This window comes from Cloeon dipterum, chromosome 2 (assembly GCF_949628265.1).
Source record: "Cloeon dipterum chromosome 2, ieCloDipt1.1, whole genome shotgun sequence".
Lineage (NCBI taxonomy): Eukaryota > Metazoa > Arthropoda > Insecta > Ephemeroptera > Baetidae > Cloeon > Cloeon dipterum.
The window spans coordinates 19,169,788-19,181,930 of record NC_088787.1 but is presented as its reverse complement, the minus strand read 5'-3'; the positions used below and the strand labels follow the sequence as shown (position 1 = coordinate 19,181,930).

The 12,143-nt window shown below is 37.4% G+C and overlaps 1 protein-coding gene across 1 annotated transcript; it reads left to right on the top strand.

Moving 5' to 3' along the window:
* Positions 1-1,950: 1,950 nt before the first annotated feature.
* On the top strand, positions 1,951-11,566 carry LOC135936408 (uncharacterized). Its single transcript, XM_065479206.1, has 6 exons — positions 1,951-2,104; positions 9,840-9,920; positions 10,038-10,127; positions 10,184-10,261; positions 10,687-10,851; positions 11,156-11,566. The coding sequence occupies exons 2-6, from the start codon at positions 9,849-9,851 to the stop codon at positions 11,267-11,269; spliced, it is 519 nt and encodes a 172-aa protein (XP_065335278.1). The 5' UTR covers positions 1,951-2,104; positions 9,840-9,848; the 3' UTR covers positions 11,270-11,566.
* The last annotated feature ends 577 nt before the right edge of the window (positions 11,567-12,143 follow it).

Below are 12,143 nucleotides of genomic sequence, written 5' to 3'. Positions count from 1 at the left end.
ACACCTGAGGCATGTCAGGGCGTGGTCGGCTTTTTCGATCGATTTGCGGATGCAGAATAGAACAACAATGGATCCAGATACACGACTAATGATAATTGAGCCGACAAAAATGTTTCCAACCCAACAGATTCTTGATAACGAATAAAAAACTGATGGGAAATCTCGCTTTAAGCAAATGGAGCCAATTTGGTACATTGACTTGCGCACTTTCCTAATAATTCTGTCCTGTCCGAAAAGGTCCTATGAAAGGTGCTTTGCATTATTTGCTACTTGGCAAGCTGCTGTGATATAACAACATAGGGCACTACTTAATTTCATTTTTTTCTTAACACACAAATAAATAGTAACAGTCTAAGATGTTGAGGAATCAGCACATATTTAAAGTGAATTTGATTTTTCTAATGCCTTTTGATCGTCAAAAAGTTGTGATGTGGCTAATTTATAGTGTAAATTATTTAAAGCGAGGATTTTGGCACGGTGAATGTGAAACTCGGGGTTCGCAAGAACCCGCATTTTTCAAATGAATCTAAAAAACTAGTTTTTGGGACTTTCCGTAATTTTACCAAACACATGGTATTGACATAGCATATAATAATAATAATTTCGTTTATTAAACACCTATTTGTGTACAACAGATTATATTATATAACAGAAAATTGTCAGGTCAGTCATTTGGCAGGTAATTTTGCTGCCTGGGTCAGACTCATCTGGTTCTTGTCACAGCTTATACATAGCATATAATAAATATTAAATGTCAGATGATCATAATATTAATTTTAAAAAATAGTGCTAATTAACATAAAAAATAATTAATTTTTGGAACTATGAGTTTTTTATGCTCTCTGTCTTGTTTGGCGCAATGTATGACCTTTTCTTCAGAGGTCAAATTAAAAGATCATGCGCAAAACCCAAAAACATTGAGTTATTTGTGCTGGTTTTTGCTCTAAAATCTAAACAATCCTGTGGGAGACACGACAAAAAATGATTTCGTGTTGTGTATTTCTAAACTTATCTTGATAAAAGGTTGAAATTAAAGACAAAAAATATTAATAATAATAATAATTTACCTTGGAGGACAGGAAAGTTTTTAAGATTAAAGGCAGGAATATTTGTATTTTCTCTTCTCCTTGAGAACACTACGTTCTATGCCGACGGAAAATTATATTTTGTTTCGCAACAAGAGGTTTCCTCATCATGCGAGACTTAGTGTCATATTGGTTATTTCTTGTGTATAGGAAATCTGCAAGAATCTGCCATGAGAAAAATTGTGGCGCGATCTTAATTGTAAAATTACGCAAAATTTTGATTTTTTTAAGCTGCTTGGTCCTCTTTTGGTTATATTCATTGCTCTCCTTGGTTCTAAAATAATTAAACTGATCGCTTAATGAAGCAATTTATGTATTTTTTAATTGTTGCCCTGCACCACATCACTTAAATCAAATCCATTTTAATAAAAACATTTGTATTATGGTATATATATGATTTATATGTATTTAAAATAAATGACCAGGCTCAGACCCTTTTACTCGCAGTTTTCTTTATGCCTCGGATCGTTTTTTTCCTGATAACAATAGTCAATTTGCAGCACAATATTCCAGGCTGTTTTTTTAAAGTATGTTCGTTTGCAATTTAATGAACTTGTTCGCAATAATGCAGCTGAGCAAATAAATTTTTATGAGCCCTCTCTCGACATTAAAGTGGGCAAATCAAAATTAAGTGTGTTTATTTTCCTTTTTTTAGCAAAAAAAATACATATATATAATTCCAGTGTCACAACGCTCCAAATCAGCATTATTCAATACGTTCCTGAGATTATGGGCCGCAGATCACGTCAGCAAACGAGAGATGCATCTCACGATCGACGTTGAGAGAGTTGGTAAAAAGGTGGAAAAGTTAAAAGGTTACTTTGCAAGAGGAAGGGAGCGGACGGGCACACCGCCGCCGCCGCGCTCCGTAAGACAAAACAGATTCACGTGCACCTGTTGACGTAACTTTCCCCGCCAGAGCGCGTGCTTTATCCGTGGGGACGAGGTCCAAACTCAGTCTCGGCTCAAGATCCATGGCAGAAAGAGCCCATCTCGTCAGCAGTCCATCATAACAACACGTGAGTCACGAATTCAACCCTAAATTTACCCCCACTAATTTATAATTGATTTTACAATTTTTTATCATTATATAATTAATTATTTTCCACAATCTGGTGGTCGCTTTAACGGTGCGAGCCAATCAGAACCATTTTTCCGAATTGATCGGAAGCGATTCCCAGAGGTGATTTCACAGTTTAAGGCGTATAAAGCGTCGTATGCACGCTTTTTGTCCGTTGAAAGTAAGCTTGGCTCTCGATTTACGTACGTATGTTGAAAGATTATGGCCGCATTTCTCCCGTTGGCGTGACATAACCACTCGGCTCTAGCTCTCGGCGAGCCTTGCGCCGCTGCTGCAGCCGCAAAAATATTAAAAGCCGATTGAATGAGACTCGTTAGCCTTTGGCTCAAGTTCGAGAACGTTTTGTAGAAAAAGCAAGAGAGCGGCCAAGAAGTGTAGCATAAGCCTAGGCGATATAAACACCCTTGAAGACGAGGAAAAAATCTCTCCGCGACTTCCTATTGGCTACACGTGCTGCAAATTAAATCATTAAAGAACGCGAAACAAAAGGAAAAAGACACGTGATTTTATTTGCTACTCAACGCACCGTTATTTTGTCCCTTGAGAGCTGAGAAATCAATATTCTGAGTGTTTAATTGTTAAACGATTGTATGAAATAGGTACAGAGACTGGTGACGTAGAAATCTTTAAAATTTAAATTATTTTACCCTTATTATAGCACTAAAAATTTCCGTAATTTATAAACGTCCAGTTTTTGAGGAATTTGAAGAGTTTTGTTTTTGAATGGGCCCAAAAATATCCAGCTGAATTTTTAAATTATTAGTAATACGTTATTCCAAAGCACTAAGAAAATGTCTTCCAACGCTATCCACTTCGTAATATGGTAAATTTCATGTTGTTGAACACGCGGTGTCTAATAAACATTCTATCCAGCTAAAAATGTGTACATATTATTTTATTTTTCGTATATTATGATCTTTCACTTACGCTTCTCCTTTTTTAAAAATTTCTCTTTGAAACCTGATTATTTATGTCAATACACAGGGAGCCAATATCTTTTTCGTGCTAATTTGATCTTCCGACAATTTGCAGATTTCTCCTTATTGACCACATTCCTCTTTCTCTCTCGTTCTGCATCCGACACTTATTTCCGGCATTGAAGACGAAAGTGGCCCAAAGCGGCAGGCGTTCAAAAAGCGAGAAACGCATGCACTGCACACGTAGTTCGATAAACGCGCACGCTCCAAATGTGGAATGCTGGCAGTACATAAAAGTGGCCCCGTTTCTTTCTTCGAGTCAAAAAGCACGCACCGAATACCAAATTGAAAACAGCTTTCCTTCCTTAATAATTGCGGCCTTGAAAGTCGTCTCGTGAGAGAATCGATGAGACGAATAAACCTATCCGCGCCGCCAATCTAAATTGCTCGAAAAGAACAAATTGCCGGCGCGCGCAATTATCCCGTGCATGTGGACGCTATATTTTTCGATCAGGAAACTCGGTCTTTTGTTGCTGATTGGAGATTATTTGAATTCAAACGTGGAGCGATTCGTCTCGCCTCTTCTCGCTTGGCCAAGTAAAACAGAATTCGCCGGAGACGCGTTCAGAGACGTTGCGGAAACGAGATTGTTTTGTGCAAGGCTCTGTCGTCTCGCAACTCGCTACAATTATAAATCTTATGCCTTTCTGCGGAAGCTTTAATTGTTTAGCCTGGTCTCATTTTAGTTAAAACTTGTAAGTAAATACTTCTACGTTTTTATTTTACCAAAATATAACTTGGATATTTTATTATTGTATAGATTTTTAAGTAAATTTTAACAATTTTGATTTTATTTACATAATGAAAAATCAAATTCTATAAATTAATTAAAATTGTAAACAACAATTGATCTATTTTATAAACTTTTACTTGTCAATCATTATAATATGATAACAAACGTTACTTCAAGCAAAACATCTAAGATCTTGTTCCCATATTAAACAAATTAAGAAACGTTAAAACTAAGTCTACAACTCTTAATCGTATAACAGTTGCTTCCAAACAGTTGTAAAATTAATACGCTAATTTATTAATATAATTACGCTATTTTCTTCAGAATTTCTGGTTATAGGTTAAGTTTGAACGTAGAGGTGTACTAGAGGAATAGAGATTCGTCAGAGCGAAAAGCGAGCACAAAGAAAGCTGCAGCGTGTTGGCTTCAGATAGCGTAATATCGAGCTAGAATCACACAGCGCAAAAGACCTATCAGGATCAAAAATCAAAACTTAAAAATTCTTTCTCTTTTTCCTGTTGGTGAGAGTGAAACGGACTAAAACAGCTTCCAAAATTCGCCATCGGCTTCCAGTACTGGTTAATTATACCGACCTCAAGGCAGGAAGCTGTCTGACAACGTGCGGCCAATATCCGATTGAGTTTTCGTCCGCCGTCTGTCGCAGACGCACGCTAGCTTGGCGCATTTGCTTTTTGACCCAGATAATGGAGTGGAACTCGCAAGGTCGTCTTGTTTCAAGTGCGACTATCTAGCTCTTCGTCCCCATCCACACGCACTCCAATCACCGGAGGGAACGAAAAATTGGAATAACAATAAATCAGTGTGTGTATTAAAGTGCTCCGGTTATTTTTTGAAATTATTGTCTCGGCCGTCCACATGACCATGCAAATGAGTTTGGCCTTTTCAGCTGTGGAATCTGAGAATTCTGCGTTGCGAAAGAATGTGGATTTTATGGAGGTTATTGAGAATATAGCAATGAAATTTATAATGGATGGATCTGTATGAAAGGACATGATCATGTGTCAAAAAATAAATTGCTCACAAATTCGAGTGTTACAAAATTCGCTCTACAATTCAAACTTAACAATTAAAACTCAACTCTTTGTCAGAAGTTACTGGCAATCGCCACTGCCACAGCGATAATATGAAGCTTAAAATTCTGAAAATCAGAGTGCAGTTAGAATTTTTGGAAAGAGAGCGGTCAGTACATTGTTACGTCGTAAGTGCTCAGGGTAGCAAAGATTTTTACATTCATTCCAATCAGGGCAGTTAAATTGGCGTGTCGTGAACATCACTGGCCACAGCACTGATGGCGTCACAATGAACTGGCCGCTCTCTTCTTCCAGTCCTAAACTTTCGGAAATTTTAGCTTCTCATTTCAAATTATATTTTTTGGCACCCATATCCTTTAAATTCTTAATTTTAAACTAGATTTGAACAGTCAGGTTTCGCATCTGCGAGATGAAGAAATACTTTCCCTAAATTATTCCTGTTTAAAATTTAAAATGAGGGAAATACAAAATAATAGCCGTGTAAACTTAAAAAAAATACACGCTTGGAAACTGGTACGCATATCTCAAGTACATTTCTTACATTCACCAATTAAGAATTAAAAAAAAAACACGCAACCTTCTTATTGATGATAGGGAGGAATGAAAACAAGTTTATTTATATCTAGATCTACAATTTGCAGTAATTCCCGATGATATTGTTACACACATCATTTTTTCTATGCAGAAATCTCTCTGTTAATTGGCCGAAAAGACAAACAGTAGAGGTAAACAAGTTGCAAAAACGTGCGGTGCAATTCAAGCATAAATAATTAGGGTTATCATGACACAGAAAACGAATTATCACGTAGTGCCTAGTCATCTGCTCAAACAGATGATATAATATTTGCCTTTCCTTTTCTTCCTGCTCAAGTTCACTTACAACACGGTTGCGTCACTGAGTGAGCCGCGAGATCCTCCTCGCGTACACGAAAGGATGAGTAGCCAGCCGCGCGGCAGTGACAAAAAGTGTGTGTGTGTGTGTGTGTGTGTGAGAGAGAGAGAGAGAGAGAGAGAGAGAGAGAGAGAGAGAGAGAGATGTTTGCACACACACTATACCAAAACATGCGGCTCGCTCATTCATCATCAACACACACACACCGCGCAGCGCGTAAATATATTCGCGTGCGTTTCAAATGCGCCGCCATGGCTCTCGGCAACGCAGAGAAAGTGAGAGTATGCGCTTGTTATTGCTGATTCGGAATTAGGCGGCTCTCTATGCCCCCGTCATACCAACTAAATTCGCTCTCGAGTGTGTGCTGTGCCGCATATTTGTGCGTGCGCCTTTTTTCTCGGTTGATAAATGAAAATTGCCCACGCGCGCCTAACTCGTTCGAAGCTGCTGATCGGAATCGAGAATTGCTAAGGCGAGATCGAGAGTGGAAACCGATTTCCTTTCTACTTTTGTCAATCATTTCCTTACAAATTCATACCCAAAGTCAATAAAACCTTTCTGTGCGAAATAGAAGAATACGCAACAGAATTAATTTCCTCTCAACGCCAATGGGTTAAAAAGCTTCCTCATAAATTTTGGTGAATGGATTTGCCTTTAAATTGACCTTTTAACCCAGGAAGGTCAGAATATGAAAGTAAATTTATGATTCGGCTCCAGCAGATGGTCTGAAGCTCCAGTATCCACTTTTTTCACGGAAATAACATGCTGGGAACCAGACAAATTTATTCGACTACCTATTTTTGGAGAATGAGCTCTAATCCTGAAATGATGAAACCGGGTTTAAAATAATAGCCATATTTAGTTTAAAAAATACAACTTCTATTTATTGAAAGGACCAAAGTAGGTCGTTAATATGCTTAAAACAATTACAAAGAAAAACCAAACAACTGTAATTACGTTTATTTAAAAAAAACTTTCTCGTGGGAATTCGATGCCTGAAACCGAATAGGAACGATGTTATAATCAGAATTGAGACTAATTCTTTTGTTGATTTGTAGTTTAAATTTTAATTTCCTGCCCATCCAAGCAGATAGAATTTTCCACTTCAAAGTAAGGAATTTCCCCAATATTTTTTAATATCATTAAAATTTTAGATTCAAAATGATTTTTATTTTGCGGATCAGCAGAGCAACTATGTCCCATACATCCTCAAATCAGAAAATATATCAATTGGAAAAAGAAGGAAAAGATCATTCAGCTCAGCAGGATGCAAAAAATCTTCCATGTTTAACTTTTGCTTGAAGCACTAGTGTTATCATTCCAGATCAATATTTATGCAAAAATTGGTGGGATTATTATTATACTAAACCTTAAAAATCTTTTATTTCAGCCTCGAAATTAGATCCATTTTCTCACAGGAAAAGAGGATGCAATTTTGCTATTTCTTTTCCTGTGAAGAATAAAAAACAAATCCAATTCCTCTTTTCTGCAGCTTAATCTGTGGAATAATTTTAAGGCAAGAAAGTGTTATTTAATTTATCTTCTCATAAAAAGGAGCCAAACCCTTAGTCAGCAGTTCAGAGCAGAGGATAAAAGTTCCGTATTTTATTAACCATTTCAAGTTTGTTATAAAGTTAAATATAGATTTTTCTCTGCTTTTGTTATGAAATTTGTTATTTTAATCCAGATACTTACCAAGCTTTACATATTATCATTAATTGAAATTCAGGTTGATATCATTCCTGTTTTATTTGCAACAAATTAAATATATACTTCAAATAGCATTGGCAAGATGATGATTTAGAAGAGAAAATTCAATAGAAAAGCCTTGGTAAAGTTTGTCCTGCGTTGGTGTCGTGCTAAGGTTAAAGGCCAATGAATGAGTTAGATGGCATTTGAGTAGACTTCCGCATAAATGTTACGCACGCACAATCAAATTTTGAAAGGAGCGCTCTTTTCCCAGCATAAGAGATGGAATTCAATTACTATTTTGCTCCATTTTTTGTTAACATATTAGACATGCTTGCGTGGCGGTTTCCACGAAAAAAGTCCTTGCGTGAAATTTCGTCTTTATATAACGTGGACCATTACTTTCCTTCATGAATTGTATTCGTTTGAATCCAGCACAAGACTTCCAGGAAAGTGGAATTGCGTGCGTGTCATATTCAAATCGTGCCAGATCCTCTATCTGTCTTTGAAAGTTTGCAGTAATGCAAAAATAGTGTTTCCATAGTTTGAGTGCGTCTCATTCGCAATAGAACCTTGTCAAGAACAAATGTGCCGGCGCAAACGAGCTGCTCATTAGTATTGCCCGTGTGCAGAAAAGAAGAGAATGCACCTTGAGAGCGCAGAGACGCAGAAACGGGCATTGCATAATAAAATAAAAAATCTCTGGCGAATCACAAAATGCACTTTTCGACTTTGCTTCCAGAGTAGCGAGCGATTAACGAATTAGTTTGGCACCGACGGAGAAAGCCCAAGGCCATTCAAGGATATGCGCTTGCAAGAATTAATCAAAGTAATGAACATGCGCTCGTGCATAATCACGCACGACCTCTCGTCCGATGTGAATGACATCTCTTGAATATAGAGACGTGTAACACTGACCCACGCGCGTGGAGGACGAAGCATTCAATCCAATTGCGCTGCATCACTGCCAATTGTTGTCGCCGCCGCGTGCGATGGTCAATGCGCCAATTTGCCTGGTCGGCCGGAATGACAGACGGGCCGCGCGCGGTTGGGCAACTTTTGCCGCAGGTGCGTCGCGGCAGGTCGCGTGATTGTCGTCTGCCTTTGACCTCTCGCCTGCGCAACGTCTATTCACATCCATTAGTTGATTGGATGGGATGGCTTTCCTTTTCACTTTGTTTTTTTATTTACCATTTGTCCTGCTTGAAGTGCCATCCAACGGTTTACGACATTTTTATGTTTGTATAATGGCTGTTGCAAAATTTCGTGATTTTGTCGTGGTCTAATATCACTTTGCTTCTATTGCTTATAACAGAGGATTCAAACCATTCTTTACTTTTTAGCTAGAGAAACAATCTTTGTTTATTATGGAGAACAGTAAATAACCTTACATAAAAATGTCAATTTTTCATTTATAGCATGAATCTCAACAAAAACATTCAATAAAATTTATGAGGATGCTAGAGCAATCTGTTAGTTGTCTCTTTCGAAAATTCCATTCTTTTCTGTAATTAGCGTTGGAATAAATAAATAAATTATGTTATTTGTCATTGGGAATTTCCAATTACTAATAAACATCATTATTACGTTGTGCGCTCGGAAATGGGTGCAGTCAAACGTTTATTCAGAATTCTCTGCAGCTAACACTGTGGTGTGTACATTTTTTAAAGGTGTTGCGTACTAGAGGCCAAAAAATACCATCTCTATACAATACGAGAACGTGTAATTTAATTTTCGTTTCCAAGAATTCTACTCTAGCGGCCCATCCTTATAGTCATCAATTACGCACAGAGATCCATTTAGAAAAAAATCGTAATTTCCGCTAAATTAAATTTCAATAACCGCGTCGTTATCAATTTCTTTCGCTCTTTATATTAATTTTTAAACTGTCAATTTTTGCAATATACTTGCAATGTGAGAATTTGAGCAATGTTTGTGGTCGAGTTCGGGCTGATTTGCGCCTATATTTGATTCTTTTGCAGAATAATGAGGAATCTATCCAGATTTGGGAGGGTCCAACTCTCTACTTGCTGGTTTGCACCTTTCCTGCATTCGGGAATTAATTTCACGGGACGGATGTCCAGCGTTTCAATAAACGGCCCCGTTGCGGGGCAGGAACACGAGCTGGTCTTTTTTGGACGGAAAGATAGGCCCGTGCGCCCATGTTAATCTTTCGGGACGAAGAGTTTTCACGAGTTGTTTGCTATCAGGGGTCGCCCATCTCGAAAGAAACCTATCAATGTGTCAAATTTAAAATTAGGATAGCCATATTATTTAATTTATCTGACGATTAATTGAACTAACACAATAATTAAATTATTTTGTTTCAGGGGCTGGATATGCGGGAGATATTACTCCTGTTGGTATGTCTGGCCAGCCTCGGACCGCTCACGTCCCATCCAACCAATTTCGTAAGCAATAAGTTGAGATCAGTGCAGCCGCGGCTTTCAGGAATTGAGAGAGAGTGTCCATAATAATATCGATTGCTACAGCTTCTTTGCGTTTTCCTTAACTGAGCATTGTTTCAGCCGAGTCGGAATGGAGGTGAGGTCGGAAGGTCTCGGCCGAGGAGGCAACTCAGCGAAATCGTACGCCTCTATAATGAGATGAATGAGGAAGTTGTGTTCAGCACTTTGTTTTCAGACACTTTTTCATTCCTGTCATGTGTTTGCAGAACCAGAAAGAGAGGGCAGAGGCTCTTGATAAAATCAGAGCAATCCTTAGCAGAACATTTCTTTCGCCAAATGATACCGTAAGTAATAAATTAACCGGAGAGAAATAATTATTTAAAATGCGGTGCATTGTATTGTCCAATATTTTAAAGCTTCAAAACAATACAATTACATTCCACATTTTTTAATTCTAATTTTGCATCTCTGCAGTAAAAATGCCTAACATTCTGTTTCGCTTTAACAAGATTATTTTATGCTTAAATTATTTTTGCAAAGAGAACCAATCAGCTCAAGAGACCGAAGCTGAATTTTAAATTTCCTAAGCATCTAGACTAAATTATTGTCATCCCAAAGCAAAAATAAATCAGGCGAAATATAACTGTGAAAATGACACATTTTAAAAAAAAAATGAGAATTCATTGCAGCACTGCTAACAAGAAAACTTAATGCTGATAAATATATTATATTAATACTCTGACAAATTTTGAACGTATTCTGCCCTCAGACAACAACTTTAGTTCCTCCGAATAATAGTACGTCAAGTGAGGATGGAGAAACGACAACAACGCAGAAGCCGAAGATCGACAGGCAGATGCTTCTGGCGAACCTGCGTCGAAATCTCCGCGGCATTGGCCGCCTTTTTATGCGAGAACTGAGAACAGCTCTTGCAGTAAGATAGTATTTTTTATTAATTATTAGAACAACCAATTTACTACAGAAATTATAATTTATTCCATTTAAGCAGAAAATGTTCAAACGCTTTTTAAATAAAATTTACTTTGTACATAAACTTAACGCATATAAAAATAAAAGTATTATGAGTTATTTGTATATTTTGTGAAGATAAATTTTGAAACCGAAATTTTCCTTTTTGATTTGCCTGCTGAACACCATAACCATATGAAATCAAGTTCATCCTTGCTCCTTTTGTTTTTCCACCTCGCGTAATATTTCAAATGTGTCGTCTTTTGCAGACATCAAGAGACAATTTCTACATTTTCGGCGGACAGGTTCGTGATTCGATCCGGTCCTTGTTCAGTCGAGCCTCCATATCGGTACAAAACACTAACTCCAATAGCGCCGACTAGCCGGCGAGTGAACTCTTCCTGCATGTGTGTTTGTGCTTTGTTGTATTTTACTCTGGAAGCAGCCATATTCTAAGATTTTTTGATAAATTTTGTGTAAAAGTCTCCACAGTATAGATTTTATGAAATGAAAAACGGGTCACTCGTAATTATATAAATACTGCATCAGGCCAAAGAAGCTAAGTATGGCCTCTTCAATTTATCATTTTATCACTGTTAGTTTTGTAAGTTGAAAGTGTATAAAGTTAGAATGTTAATAATTTATTATGCATATGTTAAATAAACGAATCCACGCCAAAATTTTCCTTGTGTAGTTATTGTTGTCCCCTGAAGAGGGCACTTCAGGGCAGAAGATACCTCTCTACACCCAAAGCAAGGTGCGATTTTTATTTTTAAAAGTAGAACACTTCTTGTCTTATTAGTGGCCTGAGACGCGTCACGAACAAATTCGCACTTCTTTACTAATAGCAAACATCATATATCACTTCATATATATGGATTGAAAAAACAACTATTCCAAACACAAGGAAATGAAGCTGAACGGCGCTTTCACATTCCAATGAAATCAAGAGTGACTGCATTTAACGCGCGCGCTAAAGAAGTACTTCGTCCTGGTCCCGGCAAAATTGCGCAACGTTCAACAAACAACCAAATTTTCATTGTCGAATTGATTGTTGACCTTTTCTTGCAACAAGGAAATTCGCGTTTGGTTGTTGAAAGTTACGCAATTTTGCCGGGACCAGGACGACTTGTTTCTTGCACAATAATCGGCTAGAACGGATTTAAACATAAACATTTACAAGCATTTTTTAGACGCAGGGGAAAACCAGTTATCCAACAATAGAATAATATTTTTAACCACAGTAAGACAATCATA

Coding starts and splice junctions, on each gene's coding strand:
- LOC135936408 (XM_065479206.1), top strand. CDS start 9,849: ATGCGGGAGATATTACTCCTGTTGGTATGTCTGGCCAGCCTCGGACCG. Junction 9,921..10,037: donor CGTCCCATCCAACCAATTTC/GTAAGCAATAAG, acceptor GCATTGTTTCAG/CCGAGTCGGAATGGAGGTGA. Junction 10,128..10,183: donor ATAATGAGATGAATGAGGAA/GTTGTGTTCAGC, acceptor ATGTGTTTGCAG/AACCAGAAAGAGAGGGCAGA.